Here is a 21,367-nt window from a genome sequence, read left to right as displayed (position 1 = left end):
ACACCATCATGCAATGTTGGTATTTCTTCGTTGCTGTGTTATTCTTTAGCAAGCATTGTTGACAGGAAATTACTGATCATGTGCCTATTTCTAGACATTGCATCTTGTTATCAACACCCAGAGTCATTCTAAATTATGGCGATGCTGTATTTGCTTCCAAAACTTTACACAGTCCTTATTTGGACTCATTAAATGTTATTCATGCTGCGTTTTAAGTAGAAGTCGCAATAAACGTTAACATACTCTAGTGATTGTTTAATTCTTGAAGATGTTGTAGATATGCTGGTCCCACTTAATGATATAGCTGTGGATGATGTTGTTGGTATGCTGGTCCCACTTAATGATACAGCTGTGGAAGAGATTCAGATATTCAGCATTACCAGTTCGTTCCGAAATGAGTGTAAGCAATGTTTTTATGATTGCTTATTCTAGGAAATTACTTACCTTTACTATGTTCGACTTCAAAGCATTGACAGCAAGCTAGATTGTGAGAAATGATTAAACAGGTCATATTACTATACATAAAGTATTGAAAACTAAAGTACCGAAAAACAGTTGTATGGAAAATTCTACCTCACATTTTTATGTTTACCAATTTATTTTCAAAGTTAATAATTTCATCAATGTTTTTCTTTTTTTCACAATCTAATAGATTTAAAAAAAAGAATAAGCAATACAATAAAGTAAACGATCAGCAATGTATACGTTAGTTTGTGTGTGTACTTGCGTTGTTGTTATGAGTGTGTGTGCTTAAAAGTGTAAGAATTGTATAAATAAATAGTCTGGCAATTGCGTAGATGCCTTTTCGACAGAAATGAATCGGTTTTTGTCATATTACTACATATAAATATGATATTTATATTTTTCATTTCAAGGCAGGCCTCATGAGGTCAATAACAATCAGATAGTGAGGAAGATTATTAAAAGAACATGACTTCAACACAGATTTACAGGTTATTTTATTATTTGAACTGGAATGAAGTGATTAATTTTATTGTGATGGTCAGATAAGAAGAACGTACTAGCCTTCAGATTCCAATCGATTTTATATAGACTATCCAATCCATGCTGAGAACTTTTAATGCGCTCTTCTGACTTAGAAGATAATTTTGGTTTTCTCAGCTGCTATATGTCAGCTTTATCTCGAGGGAGTGTACAAACGACAAAAAATTTGAATGACATAAATACTGGTATATATGATTTAACAACACGTAGATTTGAAATGACCGTTTATTGTTGTTGACAATATTAAGTCACAAGAAGAATTGAAGTTATAAAAGTTCGAACAAGGTTGGTACATTTTCAATCATTTATTTGCTGTTTGTATATATTGCTTTTTATGTTAATTTGATTAAAAATATGTAACAAATTAAGATGAAATCAAACAATATACCTTTTAATAAGATGAATATTTGAAGAGACATGTTTCTAACGTGAAATAAATTGTTTTAGCAGATATAAATCACAAACATACGGATGATTTTGCAGTGTCAGTTGTTATTATCATAAACAGGTGCAGCTGTATACAAAATAATCTATTGTGACAATACTAATAACACAGATTAATATTGTGATAAAACATTCTAAAATACCAGATTGTTTCAATTGAAATTTAATTGAATTTGTGTAAACACGTGGGGTCTAATATGTTTTGTCTAAATGTTTAAACACAGAATAATATTGCGCTGTAACATTGCATGAAAACCTTTTTTTCTATTTTGATTCATGTATTCTCTTCCTGGAATAAAATATCGATAAGAATTTGCATATTATTAAATAAACAATTTTAGAGTTCCCTAAAGGTTATTTCTCATTTTTGAAATCAACGTGACGATTAATCCTCAAACTCTTTCTAAAAACATAATATTTCTAATAAAAAAAAACCAACATTGTCATGAACATTCTCCAAAAGAAAATAGCTTTCAGCTTGTTGTCTTCATTGGTTGGAGATCTTCCACCTGAGTGACATACAATTGGAAGTGCTATAGAAGTTGACACTGGTGTCATCATTAAGCAGATTATATAAAAAATTTCAAAATTTGGTTTTGATGTAGCGCAACGTAAAATGACGAATTGTTAATTTGTTGCCTTCTTCAAAACTATAATGTTTTAATATTAACTCCTGTAACTATTGGAACCTGGTCGATGAGGTCACTAAAAATGTATTTCACAATAAAATGACATAGTAATAGTTAACTTTAAAATAATTGATTCATTGAAAACAATTGTAAAAGTTTGAAATCTTCAATAATAAACCATATTTTTTAATCTCTTTCGTGTCTTCATTTACATGTTAAATAACCAAATAACTAAGTTTATTAATACGAACTATTGAGTATAACTATATGACTTTTGTACAGTACGGTACCTCCTCAAATGAAAAGAAACTCTTATATGGAATGGTTTCTGCAAGGAAAAAGAACACAGAGATAAAAATAGACTTAAAAAATAAGTTATATATTTCATTGTACATGTTTAGAAAATACGAGGAAAGTTGGGATAATCGATTTCGTTTCCACACAACTCAGCAAATTGTCAAATAACTTTCCCTCTTAAATCAAATTTGTTAGTAAACGGTCAATACAATTTCTTTGTACGTCAAGTAAGGAGACATACAATCCATATTACTCAAATATGATCTCTATTATATAGAAAACATTTATATCTCAAAACCGTCAAACTATGCATTATTTGGCAATTACAACTTCGTATTGCGTTTGAATATATATGAATTAAATTTTAAAGTACTATCAAAATACAACCGTTAATTTTTACAATTTCATTTCCTACACGAATGAATATTTTGATTCGTAGTGTGGCTTAAAGCCATTGTTATATCATAGTTTGTTTCTTTGTGTGTAACATTTTAACGTTGGTTTCCGTTGTGTCGTTTGTTTCCTCTTATATTTGAGTGTTAATTCACATTACTATAAGACGTGTCACGGTACTTTTCTATCCCAAATTCATGTATTTGGTTTTGATGTTATATTAATTTTGTTATTCTCACCCGATTTTGTCTAAATTATGCTTAGTCCGTTTCTGTGTGTGTTACATTTTAATGTTGTGTCGTTGTTCTCCTCTTATATTTAATGCGTGTCCCTCAGTTTTAGTTTGTAACCCAAATTTTGTTTTTGTCCATAGATTTACGAGTTTTGAACAGCGGTATACTACTGTTGCCTTTATCTAAAGAACTTTATTTTGTGACTCGTAGTGTGTCCCAAATAACTTTATATTGTATTGGGAATTGTTGTGTGGCCTAAAGAACATTATTTTGGTATACAAAACTTTATATTGTGATTTGTAGTGTGCTCTAGAGAACTTAATATTGTGACTTGTAATGTGTCTTAAAAAATTATGTTTTGACTCGTATAGGGGTATGAATACTTTAATATATGCGTCTCGAAGTGTGACATAAAGAAATTTATATTGTGACTCGTATAGTGGTATGAATACTTTTATATATTCGACTCGAAGTGAGACATAAAGAAATTCTATTGTGACTCAATATGCATAATGAAATTTATACTGTGACTCGGTGTGTGACCTAAAGAACTTTATATTGTGACTCGTATAGTGTGTTCATTCCGGAAATAGTAGCTGATACATTGTATATATATAATATATATATATATGAAGATTTCAATATGAAAAAAGCTGATACGCAAAATCATACTATCCTTTTTCCTCACCCGAGTCCTCATCTCCATAAAGTTTACAAAAACATATAATCGCTAGGACCTTGGGTGGATGTCTAATTCATATTCAAATGAAAATATATGGGTAATTAGTTTTAAAAAAGAATTGTAGCATAACTGCTGTTTCGTTATTCTATATTTCTGTGCAACAAGTAATTTAGATAAAATAAAACTTTAAAATGGTTGCCGCATTGAATAAAACAACATTTTGAAATGATTCAGCACTAAACTACTATATTACAAATACTTCACGACTATTTTACACACAGTTATTTGTTTAATGAAGCATTCAGTAATTGTTATTAGCAGTTGATAAGTGTAAGGTAGAAATACTCTCCCAATTATTTACTCCAACATGCAAAGAATGTAGAGCGTGGGTAACAAGACCTTGTGATATGTGAAGTAAGTAAACTGTCACAAATGTTTGTCGTCATGCTTGTTACGCTCTTGCAGATCATAATCTTAACATAATTCATGTACAATACAGAATATTGAAAATATAGTCATGATAGTTTCTGTTTGAATAGGGTATAAAAAGGGACCATGATATTCAAATGAACAACTCTTATATTTTGAATATTATTATGAAATACATTCATATTCCATTTGTCATTTAGATTTAAAAACAATCCGCTCTGAAATAATGACATACGAATATTATTATAAGCTGCATGGGTTGGCAAGTTCTTAAAAGTCAAATGCAACATGTCATACCATGGAATTTATAGCAGAGAAAAAAGAAATCGCAACGTAGAAAATTTTGAAATTAATCAGTCTTGAAATGTTTACTTTACATTATATAAAACTAGATTTGTCGGGACGACTGGGAAATGCCAAATTCCACGCGTCAAAACTCTGTAAAATTTGGGTCATTCCTAACAAAATTAGAAGTCGATCTGTTACACAGTTATGACTATAAAGCAATAAAGTTCCGAACAACTGTAGAATTGCAAAAGGATTCACTAAATGTCAGACAGATGTGGTCAATACTATGTAGCTCGGTCACCTTGGTGCTGTGACATAATAAATAAGTATACATTTTATAAAATGATTGTTTATCACACAATTGTACATCAGAGAATTGCGAATCCTATCATTTATCGATGTCTTCTATTTATATATAACATATTAAGTACGTTTCTTCACAGCACGACTTGATAAAGTGCTTATTTCAGTTTAAATTGCTTTTCAATACTTTCACACTTTCAAATACTTGAAATAACATTGAAATTTTATTTTACTGATAACTTCTATGCGCCTCTTTCTACAAGTTTATTTAAAAAATGTTAAATATTTTGAAACCAAATGTTTTGAACGAACTTCAATATGTTAAAGGCACTTGGATTTAAATTAAATTTAGGAAGAAATTGGTTCAATTGAGGGTCGCATATACCATCTATGACAGAGAAATGCATGCAACTAATACATTGCACATGATTGAACTCTAGTTTTTATCAAAATTATTTTTTCTCAGGATATTGTTGATCGAAAAAAGGTACATGCACAAAAGAATATACAATGCAAACATAATCAATGAAGTCCATCAAAAATCATACATTTGATAGCCGAACGATTTACTAATAGAGATGTCTTATTATATAAACGTGAATTAGAATTATATGTAACTATACTACGATGCCAACGTTAAGTGTCATTAAGTATGAATATTTTCGTTTGGAGGAATTTTGTGCGCACCAAATATTAGTAAAGTCGTGGACACAACTTAAATACTTGTGCGCATGACTTCAAAAGTGGTAATCTCAAACATTGTGCGACTTTTAAACTAGTGCGCGTGAGATTCAAACAAAGTTTAAATGAAAACGACCGTGCGCGCGAATATGCTTTGAACATTTATACATTGGCTTTTTGTACACATATTGACCATATACTTCAAGACTTGTGTAACTGGCAATATGTGTATTTCAAGTCTTCCTGCAATGCACTTGATTCTAAGCCTAGTTGGATAAATAATTAAAGAGGATGGGAAATTTTAAAACTGTTTACATTTAACAATGTTATGTTTTACCTTCACTCTTGAAATGTGTATATATATCCGTCCAAATCTTCAATCCCGTCCATACATTATTGTCTGTTAAGGTAACTAACAAACAACTTGAAATGAACGATGGTTTTTATACGACCGCAAAAATTGAAAATTTTTTGTTCGTATATTGGTATCGCGTTGTTCTAAATTTTAATAGATTTTTTTATTCTAGATTCTTGGGCATTTATATATCCGTGTTTGTAGTGATGTTTTGAATTTCAATGAAAGTATTAATATTTGTTTAACTAGTGCCACAAATAACTGAGATTGTTAATTCTGTGACAGGTTGCTGTGCGGTATATGGGATTGCTCATTGTTGGAGGCCGTGCGATGACATATAGTTCTTATACATCTTTGTTCTTTGATCTGTGGTGTAGAGTTGTCTTATTGGCGGTCATGCCTCATATTATTATTTCTATAAATCATTACAATAGATATCTTTTATAGTTCATTTTCCATTAAAGATATCTCCCCCGCATGTGTGTTAATGAAAGAACAGACGATATATGAAGCGGTATCACAATTCATAAATGAATTTCATTCAAACCGGTCATAAGGACTGTTATGGAGAAAGCAATGATATTTGAACTTGAGTATCTCGCTGTGGCGTTTTTCATACATTTTTTGTCCATTAGCTTTCTTTTCAATTTCTGCGAGTCAATAGAAGTAAAAAAAAAAACACCTGAAAAAGCCATGGCAACAAAACGTAACACGACGAAAAGTCGAACAATTTCACAAAACACTACTAAAAAGAATTTAAAAAAAACTAAAGTCTGAGTAACACGCACCAAACTAGGGGGGGTCTTCGAAGCTCTGGATGGTCTGGATCTATCGTGTTGCTCATGCAAGTACAAATTCTCATTTTGGTGTTGTCACTACCAATGAAGACATAAGTCAACGTAGCGTGGTAAAGAGGACGTTACCGCTGTTTCGCATTGTGACTATGGTAATATCAGTGGTCCTGTGTGACACAGCTGAAACATTCTTATTAGTTCTAGACAGCTTTTATGAAGCTTTGCCTTGTTTTTGTGTCTGTCCTTTTCCTTTGTAAACAAATTTGAAATGATTTACGGGCATTATAGCCGTACAAAGGACTCAATTATCGATTTAAGAATTAAGATAAAGAGAAGAAGGAGTAGAAAAATAAATAAATATAGGAATTAAATTCAAGTAGAAAAACTCTACTGTAACAGTATGTATAAAATTCAATTTGTTTCGACGCTCATTAGAAATTTAATCCCGTGATGTTGACGGAAAATTGATTTTTGCTGTATTCATTAGTTCTGTAAAGCTATGTATCTATTAGTTAATAGGAATTAAACATTCCCACATAATTGCAAATGAATAGGAACATTAATATGAGATATTTTAATTTCCTACTTCCTATTTAATTCTTAAGGATCGTTCATTCCCATTTAAATTCATTTCAGATAGAATTGATTAGAAATACAATTGGAGGAGACTAACATAAGGTTAAGATGTCCTTCATTTCCTTAAATGAAGTTATATTGAAAACGAAATGCATTTAAGTTTCTAGCATTATTCAATTTTCCAGTAGATGCCAACTTTGTCTCAATTAATCTGTTATAATTATGGTGAACAAAATTAGTGAACAGGATTGTACAGACAAATAAATAAAAAGAAATTGTTGTAAAGTTTTTGGTTCGAAATAATGTAAGTGGTGTTTTAATCACTTAATTATCATGATGAAGTAGCAGAAGGGAAGATAATGATTGGAAGTTCAAATATTATTCTATTTTAATATAACTGTTTCAATCATTTAAATTGACATCCATCTTAAAACGTTTTTGGAGTGATGTTGTTTATAGAGCCCGTAAACTTTGGTACGATTCATTTAAAACCATTTATTCTTTAAATACACTTAATTTTGAAAGTTATCAATTCAGCACCATAGTTAGTTTTCAATATCGCTTTTCATCGGTACTGTCAGTGTATATATATATTGCCACAACCAAAATTGGTTTTTGTATGTTTTGCAAATAAAGATATATATATATTGTTATATATTTAGATACTAGTAAATATGTTTTATATATGTGTCATTCAGTTATATATGTTTTAACGGTACTACGGTGTTAAATATAAAATGATAGTTTTTTTATTTTAATTTTAATTTTCTATATTTTTCTTCTTTTTTTTTGTCAATCTGACGAGTCAAGCAATTTTCATCTGATCATTACCGGTTTGTTCCTATGCCGTGTTGTTACACAGTTCTACACATTTGTTACCCCTACACATGTTATGTGTGCTAGTCCAAAGTCAGGAGCCTGCAATTAAGTGGTCGGCGTTGGTTGCTGCCTTTCATAATTTTTTTTTCGTTCACAATATGAAAAAAAGAAGATGTGGTATGATTGCCAATAAGACAACTCTCCAGATTAACACCTATAGGTCACCGTACGGCCGTCAACAATGAGTAAAGCCAAAATTTGTCCTCAGTCCGTCGGTTCTCATTTGAATTGTCTCACACCTTTTTTTTTTTTTTTTTTTTTTTTTTTTTTTATGTCAGAACCCTTTATAACTGACTACAATATATGGGTTTAGTTTCTTGTAGAAGATTATACGATGATCTATAGCCAGGGACGAATCCAGGAGTTTTGAAACTTAAAATTAGATATTTTGGACGATTGTATGATTAAAATATATATGTTCAAATCAGAAGGGTACACCCTCGCCCTAAAAATCCGCCACCGACTACCATCTTAGCACATACACGCCATTTGGACTGTAGGATAGTTATCTCTTTGGCCACCATACCACATCTCCTTAAAAATGCTTATATAGGGCTTTCATGTAGGCAAGACGAACATTAAGGGATTGTTTTACAGAATTTGAATTTTTTGTTCTTCTATTTTTTAAGTGAGACAAAATCATAAATTCCGTTACTGATACATTCTAACATGATGTATACAATTTCTGTACGAAAAAGATAGTTAAAAAGCTATTTAATTGTAAAATAAAGATCGCTTGATACTTTGTTTCTAACATTTGATTGGCACAGCGGTAGATTGGCATTACGTGTATGAGTTTTACCCAGTAATCAGACAACGAGAGTGAGAATGTGCTGGATTTTTCAATGAATTAAACAATTTTTATACGACCGCAAATTTTGAAAAAATTTTCGTCGTATATTGCTATCACGTTGGCGTCGTCGTCGTCGTCGTCGTCGTCGTCGTCGTCGTCGTCCGAATACTTTTAGTTTTCGCACTCTAACTTTAGTAAAAGTGAATAGAAATCTATGAAATTTAAACACAAGGTTTATGACCATAAAAGGAAGGCTGGTATTGATTTTGGGAGTTTTGGTCCCAACATTTTAGGAATAAAGGGCCAAAAAGGGCCCAAATAAGCATTTTCTTGGTTTTCGCACTATAACTTTAGTTTAAGTTAATAGAAATCTATGAAATTTTGACACAAGGTTTATAACCACAAAATAAAGGTTGGGATTGATTTTGGGAGTTTTATTTTCAACAGTTTAGGAATTAGGGGCCAAAAAAGGGCCCAAATAAGCATTATTCTTGGTTTTCGCACAATAACTTTAGTTAAAGTAAATAGAAATCAATGAAATTTAAACACAATGTTTATGACCACAAAAGGAAGGTTGGTATTGATTTTGGGAGTTTCGGTCCCAACAGTTTAGGAATTAGGGGCCAAAAAGGGACCCAATAAGCTTTTTTCTTGGTTTTCGCACCATAGCGTTAGTATAAGTAACTAGAAATCTATGAAATTTAAACACAAGATTTATGACTATAAAAGGAAGGTTGGTATTGATTTTGGAAGTTTTGGTCCCAACAGTTAAGGAAAAAGGGGCCCAAAGGGTCCAAAATTAAACTTTGTTTGATTTCATCAAAATTGAATAATTGGGGTTCTTTAATATGCCGAATCTAACTGTGTATGTAGATTCTTAATTTTTGGTCCCGTTTTCAAATTGGTCTACATTAAGGTCCAAAGGGTCCAAAATTAAACTTAGTTTGATTTTAACAAAAATTGAAACCTTGGGGTTCTTTGATATGCTGAATCTAAAAATGTACTTAGATTTTTGATTATTGGCCCAGTTTTCAAGTTGGCCCAAATCGGGGTCCAAAATTAAACATTGTTTGATTTCATCAAAAATTGAATAATTGGGGTTCTTTGATATGCCAAATCTAACTGTGTATGTAGATTCTTAATTTTTGGTCCAGTTTTAAAATTGGTCTAAATTAAAGTGCAAAGGGTCCAAAATTAAACTAAGTTTGATTTTAACAAAAATTAAATTCTTGGGCCTCTTTGATATGCTGAATCTAAACATGTACTTAGATTTTTGATTATGGGCCCAGTTTTCAAGTTGGTCCAAATCAGGATCTAAAATTATTATATTAAGTATTGTGCAATAGCAAGTCTTTTCAATTGCACAGTATTGTGCAATGGCAAGAAATATCTAATTTCACAATATTGTGAAATAGCAAATTTTTTTTTAATTAAGAGTTATCTTTCTTTGTCCAGTATAGTAAGCAAGAAATATCTGCAAGATTTTTTTTAATTGGAGTTATCTTTCTTTGTCCAGAATCAACTTAAATCTTTGTTATATACAATATACAATGTATATTCACTTTTTACTACCAACTGATAAATTTAAATAATCTTTACCATTCAGTGATAACAAGCAGTTTTTTTACATCATGTATTTAAATGAGTAGTAATTGTTGCAAACTCCATTAGAATATTTTAATTGAAATTAGTTTTGGAATAAGGGAAAGGGGGATGTGAATAAAAAATTGGGTTAAATTTTTCTCATTTGAAATTGCATAAATAAAAAGAAAATTTCTTCAAACATTTTTTTGAGAGGATTATTATTCAACAGCATAGTGAATTGCTCTATTAAAGAGAAAACAAAAATTTTAAGTTCATTTGAATACATTCATTTTGTGTCAGAAACCTATGCTGTGTCAACTATTTAATCACAATCCGAATTTAGAGCGGAATCCAGCTTGAATGTTGTGTCCTTACTTGCTCCAACCGTTCAGGGTTCAACCTCTGCGGTCGTATAAAGCTACGCCCTGCGGAGCATCTGGTTTTGTTATGACGTCAGTTAATTCATATCATGTTCGAACTTACATTGTACTTTTCAAATCAATGCTATTATAAAAAATTTCAATTATCGTATTGTAACAGTTGAACTTTGAAATTTGGATAGTGCCTGGTGCGCCACTACTTTTTTTCATCCGGTCCGAGCCTTTGACTGCAAACGAGTAATTCTAAGGCTCAAATTAGAGGTCATAGAATACGATCACCCGCTGTTTGAATTGTACGTTGTATGGGAGTAAAATAGTCCTGATAAAATCTTATTTTCATTAATTATTGACCATATAGATTTTTTTTTTATTATAAATTACAAGGAAAATGAAAAAATAAAAACTGTATACCAAATAAATTAAAGACAAGTTTCCTCTGGTCATATTTTCGGGAAATTAAGAATCCGGGGTCTAAATACTTTTTTATTTGTTTCATTTATACTCGGAACTTTTTCATATTGCAAAGTATCATGGATACACGGGTAAGGTAAAAACCATGTGTGTTCATATTATAGTTATGGTCGGTAGGAGATTTAAAACAAAATGTCCGAAATGTCACTGCTTTTATTCCATGCTTATTCAGTTTGACCTAAACATTGAGAACTGACCTACTGAATTTTTCTTCTGAGTTCATCTGATATTCTCATCTTAGTTATTGAATACGAACCGGAAATAAAATAAAGGTTCATAAGTAATATCCGGTATTGAGATATCATCATAGACTTAATTACATGTAGTGTCTTATTCCATTGCGTTTCGTGAGAAAAATCGATATATACTGATGTTGCCATGAATGTCATTGCTTTATACAAAGATTATTGTTGAACATAAAATAATTATATATTTTACGGATGTCATAGTTCTAACCTTAACATTGACAATTAACATTGTGACTATGATTGAAAATTTCATCCTATGTAATTAATTAAAATCGTATGTTATTTAAGGATGTCTGCTTGTCATGTTTTGGAATTTTTGTCAGATTTTCGGAATCCTCTGGTTTTAACCATTTGAATGCCTTAAAAAAATTTGCCCATGAACCCCGATTTTTCTTTTTATAAATCTTTTACATGTATAGTTATAAGTCATTTGTGAAAGTCTTATAAAATTTTATTTATTTTGTAATAGTATTTGAGAACTGTAACTGGTCAATGATAAAGCTATGAAAAATCAAGAGAAAACATTTTCCCGCCAAAAATACAATGTCTAATATCTCGAAAACAAGCACATCCACCCCTAATTTTTTTTTGCTTTTTGGATTTCTCAATTTATTCCCTATCAATACATACTAGTTTTATGAAAAGTTATTTATTTTGAGACTGAGCAGCGAACATCCTTAAAGGGTAAAAGGTGAAATAATTCCGAAATCTAGATTTATATACCGAAAGATATTTGAAATAAAGAAAATCTAGAATTTAGTCATACATAATTGTCTAATGTTTTGGAAAATGGACTCGTTTACACGCTAAACAACAAACATCATCATGTTTAAAATAAAATACTGATTCAAGTAACCTCAACTTTTTACCTTTTTTATTTAGAAAATTAGACATTTTCGATACAATTATATTTCTACAGAGTAGCTAATGATGTATGCCAAAATGTAACCACTACAATTTTCTGTATCCTTTGCATTTTCAAAGGAATAACTCCCGTAAAAAATCTATTCACGCTTTTATTCCAATGTCCACTCCGACTAACCTCTTTAATGATGTTATTTCGTATATATTGCCTTATTTCTTTATAGCTTGCGGCTCGGTGTGAACCAATTCAGGCTCCGTGTTGAAGGCCGTACTCTGGCCTCTAGTTGTTGTCACTTAGATTGAGAGTTGTATCAGTTGTACTCATACCACATCTGCTTATTTGTTAATCTAATGTCCTATAATCAAAGAGGTGTTTCGGATCAAGAAATAGGAATACTGATACTGCTATGTAGTTTAAGTTACTTTAATTTATGATTTATATTCTGGTTTTGTTTACTTATTGTTTTAGTGAATGCCCTCTGTTGAACTTTGTGAAACAGCTGTACAAATCTTGGTTTGTTATAAGAAAAATGATATTGATGATCGCATAATATTTATAGTATAACTAATCGCCGTATTTGAATATCTAAAATAAGACAACGCGTGACCGAACGACGCATGGATTAAACGAGTGCGCAGCACGAGTTTAATCCATAGCGGCGTTCGGTCACAAGTTGTCTTATTTTTGATATTCAAATACGGCGATTAGTTATACTTTTTATTACATTGGCTAATGGCTTTTTTTTATGAAATTAATGTAGAAAATGTAAGGAACTATATATGATTTTCCTACGCATTCACAATTTGTTTTGATCCGATGGTATCGACGTCTTGACAACGCCTATTGTTGTATGACGTCAGAGAGTGAAATAACCACGTTTATTTCACATGTGAAATTATCGGTTTTTATTCAACTGGGAAATCAATGTAATTCATTGCAACCAATGTAATAAATCTGTTTAATTATGTTAACAATGTTCAAAACATTTCACATGCAGTCCGCGTAAGTTTTGCTCTATATCACATTCTAGATTTAAAGCTTTTCATACATATTAGTGTAGAGATCATTGCATAAAGCCTACTAAACTTCTTTTGGTTTAAGATGTCGTTGGGTTGCTGTTTCTTTGACGTCATACCATCTTTTTTATTTCATTATTTGTTATAGCGTCACTGAATGTTTTGAATCGAACTTGGTCGGGACGGGTGTACCCTTTTTAACGAAACTAACATGTTTAGAAGCTGATTAGCGTTATCGTCTAGTTGTTAGTGAATAATGAATGGAGTTTATCGGAATTTTTTTTATCAATTATAAGTTTATCTATCAGCTTCTTGGGTGTTTATAAAATATTTTTAGATGCAGTTTGTTTTGATGGGACGGATCGTGACACACCACTAGAACAAACGTCCATGTATACTCTAAACAGTTTTATCAGGGCTGGTTAATACAATAAATTAGTGCAAACTGTAACCTGAGTAATTTCTATCATATAGATATAGTCCATCAGTCGTTTTTACTTTTTTGCATTATATATACAAGATGTTGAAATAAAAGATTAAAAAAGACAAAAACAAGATAAAGTTAAATCTTTTTCATTAATCAAAATCAATATTTATTGGATAAAGCACATACAATAGATATGGCATTGCGTAATCTAAGTGTACAGCATAAATTCTCTGATTATTGAAACTGCATTTTGGTCATAAAATAAATAGTTTGTTAATAAACGGTGCGGATCCATAGCAGATATATCCATAACAAAAGTACCCTCCCCCCCAAAAAAAAAATGAAAAAAAAAAGAAAACTGAAAACTGAAAAAAGTAGGAAAAATACTCAATAAAACCAAACGCAATACAAATTTTCGGACGAAACGCACATAACTTCAACACTAAGTAGAAAAATAAGTACTTGTGAAAGTTTTGTTTTGAACTGATTTTTTTGTAAATTGAAAATATATGATTATTTATCAAAGGAAGTAGATTATACACGTGTTAAATGTCAGATTTACCTCTCCGATAAATCAACGATTTATTTGATGATAGTATCTCGTGATTTTTCTAAATTCTTTAATTTTCAAATTAAGAATTCTGTGACAGATGTAAGATGGGGTTATCTTATGGAAACTGTCAGCAACAGTTGTGTTTCTGATTGCATTTCACTATTTGACGTCAGGTAAACGTGATTAAATTTGAAATAAAATTGTAAATGTTGTTTTTGTACCTTTAAAAATATTAAGAGAAATGGTATTTTTGTATTGTCTATTCAGGTTCTCAAGTTAAATAAATGCGACTAGATGCAATGAAACTATTGAAAATGATGCATTGTAACCTTTACCATATGTAATGTCAATCTCCCATGCAGAGTTGTCGGTCCTTGCTAGAGCAAGGACCGACAACTCTGCATGGGAGATTGATGTAATGTCACTCCCCTCCAGAATTTTACTTTGGGTCTGGAGGAAACGTTGGCACAATTCAATCCCCTTAAATTAAAGTTTGAAAGTTAAGGTTCTGCTAAGACAAATTCCAAGAATACAGCAAAATAAAGAAAAAAGATAAAGTCATAAAATATTTGTTAAGAAATGATACAAAAGATACATCATGGTAAAACTAACACCCAAAAGGAAGTTTACATTACCGTAAGCAAACACGTGTTTCAATAAATCACTGACTATCAGGCCACTTATATCTTTTATAATCAGCAAATATCGGCGATAAATAAAATTTGATAATGCGATAAACGATTATTTTATCTTCATTAACTGAACATTCCACGATCTTTCTGACAAAGCGAGTAAATTTATTTTTAAACTTTGCACACACTGTAATTAATTAAGAAATTTGAAACCGGAGAGTCCTGATCAGTATTAAAAAACCAATTGGGAGTTACATACATTAATAATTGCGTGTAGATAAACAGTTTGATTTATATTCCATACTTTATATTACATTCCATACTGTTCAGTAAAAAAAAGAAAGTACATATGGTTTTATATTATTTATAGTATTTCTGTTTCACTGTTTTTCTGTAACAAATGGCTAACATGAATAAAGAATCAACCAAACTATTTAATTCCAATGTTGGACACATGTTTTACGTGTATGTAAGCTTATAAGTGACCATAATAGATTTTTTAACCAAACTAACTGCTGAAACTGCATGCATTCATTTTGACATAAAGAAGAGGTGGTGTGATTGCTAATAAGACAACTCTCCACCAGAGACCAAATGAAATAAAAGTTGGCAACGATAGGTCATCGTACGGCCTCCAACAATTAGCACAACCCATACCGCAATGTCAGCTGTAAAAAGCCACGCAATGAAAACTGTAAAAAAAAATATCAAACGAAAAGACAAATGGCCTTATTATATGCAAAACAATCGACGACCAAATACGAATGACACGAACTAACAACAGCCACTACTTAGTATGTTACGGGCTTCTGATTTGAAACTACACTGTACTTCACACATCGTTCAACCAACCCTTGTAGGTTTTAATTGATATCTAACGGATAGGACCATGCAACATCGTTGCCATATAGCACAAAACATGTATTCTTGAATTTTTATGTTATTTCTTCACTTCTTGATTACAATATTCAATTTATTAAATATTATCCAAATGACATCAAGATAATTAATGATAGAGAACAGTAACACCTTGTTATTTGCTGCTTATTTTCGCCCCCCCCCCCCCCCCTTTTCCCCGTTGCAATGCTCATTTTTGTTTAAATGTAACAATAAAACTTATACTAATTCGCAATCTGTAGTATATGCATTTTTAAGATTCATGAAAGTAAATATGTTTTAAGATTGACATTTTAAGAAACTATATCTCAGATTGCAATGCTATAATATTGTCCGTGAACTCGACGGTCGATGATGTATCTTTGGTTTTCGTATGCAATTTAAACGGAAACAAACTTGAAAAAAACCCCAATGAACTTGGTTATGTAAATAAACGCTCACTAATTGTTAGCTTATAACTGAATTGGTTGCTGACAAACAAAACGATAAATGCGTATATGCGTAGAATGAACATTAAGATTACATATTTTTTTTAACAAAAATTAAATTTTTAGGTATCAAAGAGAGATCGAAGAATGATAGTTGACACATATTTTGACAGAACTGCACAGATATCATGGAAACTGTCTTTTTTTTTTTAAATGTAACCGCGCGCTCTTATCAAATGTAATAGACGTCATAGTTCGCACGTTAAAGTTTTAACAGGTTACTGAAATTATGAATTAATGTTTAGATGCTATAATAATATTTTCCTCGCTAGGCTCACACACAAAGGTCTTAAGAACAAAAGGTAAAATAAGATTATTTTTTTAAAATAATGCATTCTTTAATAATTATTAGTTATGTGTGTGAGTCGGTTGTATATGAATGGGCTGATACAATTTAAACGACGATAGTCCGTCGGAAGGGGACGATAAATGGCTGACCCGTGTTAAGAGAGAGCCATATCACTTGCACGTTAAAGACACCTTGTAGATTTCGAAAAAGAGTAGGCTAATACCGCTACAAGGCAGCACTCGCAACCGCAAAGTGGAAAGGGATTAATATAAGTTGTAAAACTTGTTTCCCAATCCACTATAAATGAATAATACAGATCTTAATTTCTAATTTGAAAAATGATACCAAATGATTGCAGAAACTAATATTGAGTTTTATATAAATTTAATAATATATGAACGGAAGAAGTTGAATGCAGACTATTGCAGTTTTTTTTGCATGTTTGCGCCTGTCCCAAGTCAGGAGCCTCTGGCCTTTGTTAGTCTTGTATTATTTTAATTTTAGTTTCTTGGGTACAATTTGGAAATAAGTATGGCGTTCATTATCACTGAACTAGTATATATTTGTTGAGGGGCCACCTGAAGGACGCCTCCGGGTGCGGGAATTTCTCGCTACATTGAAGACCTGTTGGTGACCTTCTGCTGTTGTTTTTTTATTTGGTCGGGTTGTTGTCTCTTTGACACATTCCCCATTTCCATTCTCAATTTTATTTTTCAATGCTTTTTTTTCTTTTCAACTATTTTGCTTTAAGTAAGTATAAAAGTAAGCATCAAAACATCTGTAACTTAGTCTAGGTTAACGAACTTTATTATTTACTAATAACAAAGGACGTAATATGTGACTTCTACTTTACAATTTAATTGTTTTTAAAGTGCAGAATGTTATCACATTTTGAAGTATTTACTATGTATATATAGTGTTTTTCTTCCGCTACGTTAGAGTGTGTGTTTTCCGCCATGGAATACACATCACGTCAATAAATATGAAAAGTAAGTTGTTTACATGTTTTTGTAGGTATTTTCTGTTATTATATTTCATATTGCAGGAGTTTACGGAAAAACGCAATATTGCTTCGTATATCTCTCTTATAAAATTGTGTAGGCTACAATATACAATCGGCTAATATATCACTATTTTAACTCCACGATGGTTACTATGTGTAGAAAACTGGAAATTTGCGAGTACATTTTTTTTTTTATTTCAAATTGGTAACAATCAAATTAAATTTTAGAGAAATCGATACATTGCCATTCTTTATAACACTCGGTAAGAAAGGACTTGCATGTACACTTTCTGTGGTACTGTTGTTTCAAACAGACAGTATACAAATTGGTTAATATCTACTTTTATGCATGGAAAACAAATAATTTTTTTGAGATATGGATGCAATAATGGCAATAATGGCAATAATGGCAATAATCGATATCACTTAACAAATATAAAGTGTACTTTTTTGTCAAAGCCAGTATAGTGTATGAAAATGACTAACAATTCAGATAAGTGTTATTATAAAATTGAGAAAGGAAATGGTGAATATGTCAAAGCGACAACCACCCGACCATAGAGCAGACAACAGCCGAAGGCAACCAATGGGTCTTCAATGTAGCGAGAATTCCCGCACCCGTAGGTGTCCTTCAGCTGGCCCCTAAAAATGTGCATAATAGTACATACATATTCTGAACATAGAAATAAAATCGGAAAAGGAAACAGCATATACTGTAACAGATTTTTACTTGTAGATCTATGAGGAAGTGTTATATACATATACAGATACATAAAATAGATACTATTGAAAATAAAGCATGTTTTTTAATAGATCATAATAATAGGACAAATTACAGCTTAACCAGCTGCCAGGAAAGAAGTCGCCTATATTTAGCGCTGTTTTTTCAGGTTTCCCTAGTCCAAATAACTATGATGTCTTGCAAGGCTATTTTAATTTTTTTTTCTGGGACACCTTCCTACGTACGTCTTGCAAGCGTTCCAGAAAAAAACTCAAAATAGCCTTGCAAGACGTCATAATTATTTGGACTAAGGTCTCCTTATCTGACCCCGGTGTAGTAATAATTATGCATTTTGAAAATCATTTCAAATGTCACATTTGCTTTGGTCTTTCGGTGAACCATGAATAAACAAGTTATCCTCTACATGTACATGTATATATATTTGTTTTAAGCTTGACTTTGGCATGACTACGTATGAAAGAAAAAAGAAAGGATATGGGGTATATATTCATGACACAAATAACCACACTCATACAAAAAAATCAATAAGCAAAAGAAAAAGTACTTTTAATGCTGCTATATTAATCGGCTAGGCCTTATGCATGGAACATAATCTTTACTAGACTTAAACGCATCGCATGGAACATAACCTCTAAACGCATCCGGTTTGAGCCGGTTTCGTTTTTAGCTGGCATATAGTAATGTTTTTATTCATTTTTTCAGGTATATAAAGAAAAGTAAAACGAGGTCAGATCGATGGACACAAACGTAAGTTGGAGCCAGGGAGATGTTCCTCGCGGAATGACCAAAGCAATAAACAGTACACACGAATTTTACTACTATACCATTTATGAATATGAATCTTACAACCACTATGATCCATGTGGCAATGGTTCGGAGGAACAAAATTACGTCCACCGCCATAGTGGAATGGAAATATTCATTAACATATTTCTTCCTATACTCTGCGTAAGTGGTATAGTCGGCATCATACTGACAGTTATTGTTCTGAGCAGGAAAAATATGTGCACATCAACAAATACATATCTGATGTCCCTCGCTGTCGCTGACTTAGGCTTTCTTTGTCTTGTTGGATGCAGAAGTCTTGATCGTCACTTATCCGGCAAAGCTTTATATTCGTTTTATGCATTTTATGAGTACGCGCAGATATTTATACACACGTTCCTTCTGTCGTCTGTTTGGTTAACAGTGATGCTCGCTGTCGAGCGGTATATCGCCATTTGTCACCCACTGAAAGCTATATCAATTTGTACAGTCAAAAGATCAAGAATTATCATTCTTCTCATATTCGTTGTGTCATTTTACTGTCGAGTTCCAAATTTCTTCGAATTAAAACTTGAAACATTTTACCTTTGTGGCGAACCGGTTCGCCAAGTTGTTTTGACACCTCTTGCACTCAATACAACCTACAAGATCATATATGCTTGGATTATCGACTGTGCAATATGCGCAATTATTCCATTTCTTTTCTTGGTATACCTGAACATTCGACTTGTCCTTGAAATTCGTAAATCCACAAAATACCTACGTTATCATATTGGAATAAACTCTAACATGCAGAATATAGTCGCGCATGAGCAACTGAAGATAACAATGATGTTGGTTAGTGTTATTGTAGCTTTTTTCATATGTCAAGCCCCTTATGTCATATACATAGCTTATGTCAATATACACAAGTTTAGCTTTGACAATTTTTCAAATGACAAGAGAAAAACCTTTGAAATAATAATGTGTATAACATTGTTTCTATTAGCAGTTAAGTCCGCTTTTAACTTTATACTGTATTGTTGGTTCAGTGAAAAGTTTTGGAACACCTTCAAACGAGTATTCTGTGTAAGATATTGTACAATGAAACACTCAACGAAAAGGAAAAACCATACAGTCCATTCGGCAGACAATAACGCTACGAGCAGTGTCAGAAAAACATCTTATCTTACAAAGGATACTATCTGTTAGGGATGTTGGAGGATTTAAGGTTTAGCGATCTAAGGTGGACAGAAGCCGAAACTTGTAAATTTAACACGGATACTGACCAATGGTCAGAATTGCTGAATATTGTAGCATATAATTGTCAATCAAAAACAAGACCATTTGTCATATAATTGTTTTACTTGTCAGAACTAAAAATTTACGTTTGGAATTAATATACTTTATTGCAAGTATCGTTCTTAGAAAGCTTTTAAGGGAGCAATTATTTAATTTCAAAGGGGATATCATGGTTTTCATAAGGTATGAGGTAAAACTGCTTTAACAGAATCTTTTTTTTCATCAAATTGGGGATCAAATGATAAAATGTGATTATGTTAAGGATTTTAAAAAATCCTTGCTTAGATTTCTCGAATATTAAAACTATGTACGATATATATATCTGTAAAAATATGCCATCTGTACAGTGTATTGTCATCATGTTATTGTTGTACATGAAAAAGAGCTATGCAATGATCGTTAAATATCTCAAATTTGATGTACAGCAATCATTGTTATTGGAAATTTGCTTCAGGAGCTGTATAGACCCAATAAGTGATTTTAAAATTATTACGATTAAGATTGTTCAAGGAGTGACAAATCTACATGTACGTATCATCGCCTTTTCCTGATCAAGAAATTTCGCTGTGGCAGTTGCGTAACTTTTGAATGCCCCTGTTAAAATTACTTGCAACCTTAAAATACAAGACTGACGACTAATGCATTAAGTATAAGTAATGTATATATTAAGCTACATAATTGTACAAATAAATGTTTTCATTGTGTATTGCATTTTGTGACCTGTTCCGTTATACGGAATTAAAGAGTGACGTTCGGCTTGACATCTTTATTTATAAATGTTGTTGATGTTTCATCAATAAAATTTGAAAAAAGTCAAATCATGTATTTGATGATATTATTTTTACTAAGCCAAACACAAGATCTTTTTACAGATTCGTTATTTACTTGTAATATTAGAAACTAGGAAACAAAATTTCCCTATCTAGAAATAACGACTTTTAGAAT

At 31.6% G+C, this 21,367-nt stretch overlaps 1 protein-coding gene across 2 annotated transcripts; it reads left to right on the top strand.

Annotated features, from left to right (window-relative positions):
• The first annotated feature begins 858 nt into the window (after positions 1-858).
• Positions 859-21,247, top strand: LOC134727146 (sex peptide receptor-related protein 2-like). 2 transcript variants are annotated; one of them, XM_063591538.1, is made up of 2 exons: positions 859-1,290; positions 19,079-21,247. In XM_063591538.1, exon 2 carries the CDS (start codon positions 19,112-19,114, stop codon positions 20,330-20,332), a length of 1,221 nt encoding a protein of 406 aa, XP_063447608.1. In that variant the 5' UTR covers positions 859-1,290; positions 19,079-19,111; the 3' UTR covers positions 20,333-21,247. The 2 variants fall into 2 exon arrangements, with proteins under 2 accessions (XP_063447608.1, XP_063447601.1); XM_063591531.1 differs by lacking the exon at positions 859-1,290 and adding an exon at positions 17,550-17,620.
• The last annotated feature ends 120 nt before the right edge of the window (positions 21,248-21,367 follow it).

This window comes from Mytilus trossulus, chromosome 1 (assembly GCF_036588685.1).
Source record: "Mytilus trossulus isolate FHL-02 chromosome 1, PNRI_Mtr1.1.1.hap1, whole genome shotgun sequence".
Classification (NCBI taxonomy): Eukaryota; Metazoa; Mollusca; class Bivalvia; order Mytilida; family Mytilidae; genus Mytilus; species Mytilus trossulus.
The sequence above is the reverse complement of the archived record's forward strand: the minus strand, read 5'-3'. Positions and strand labels throughout refer to the sequence as shown.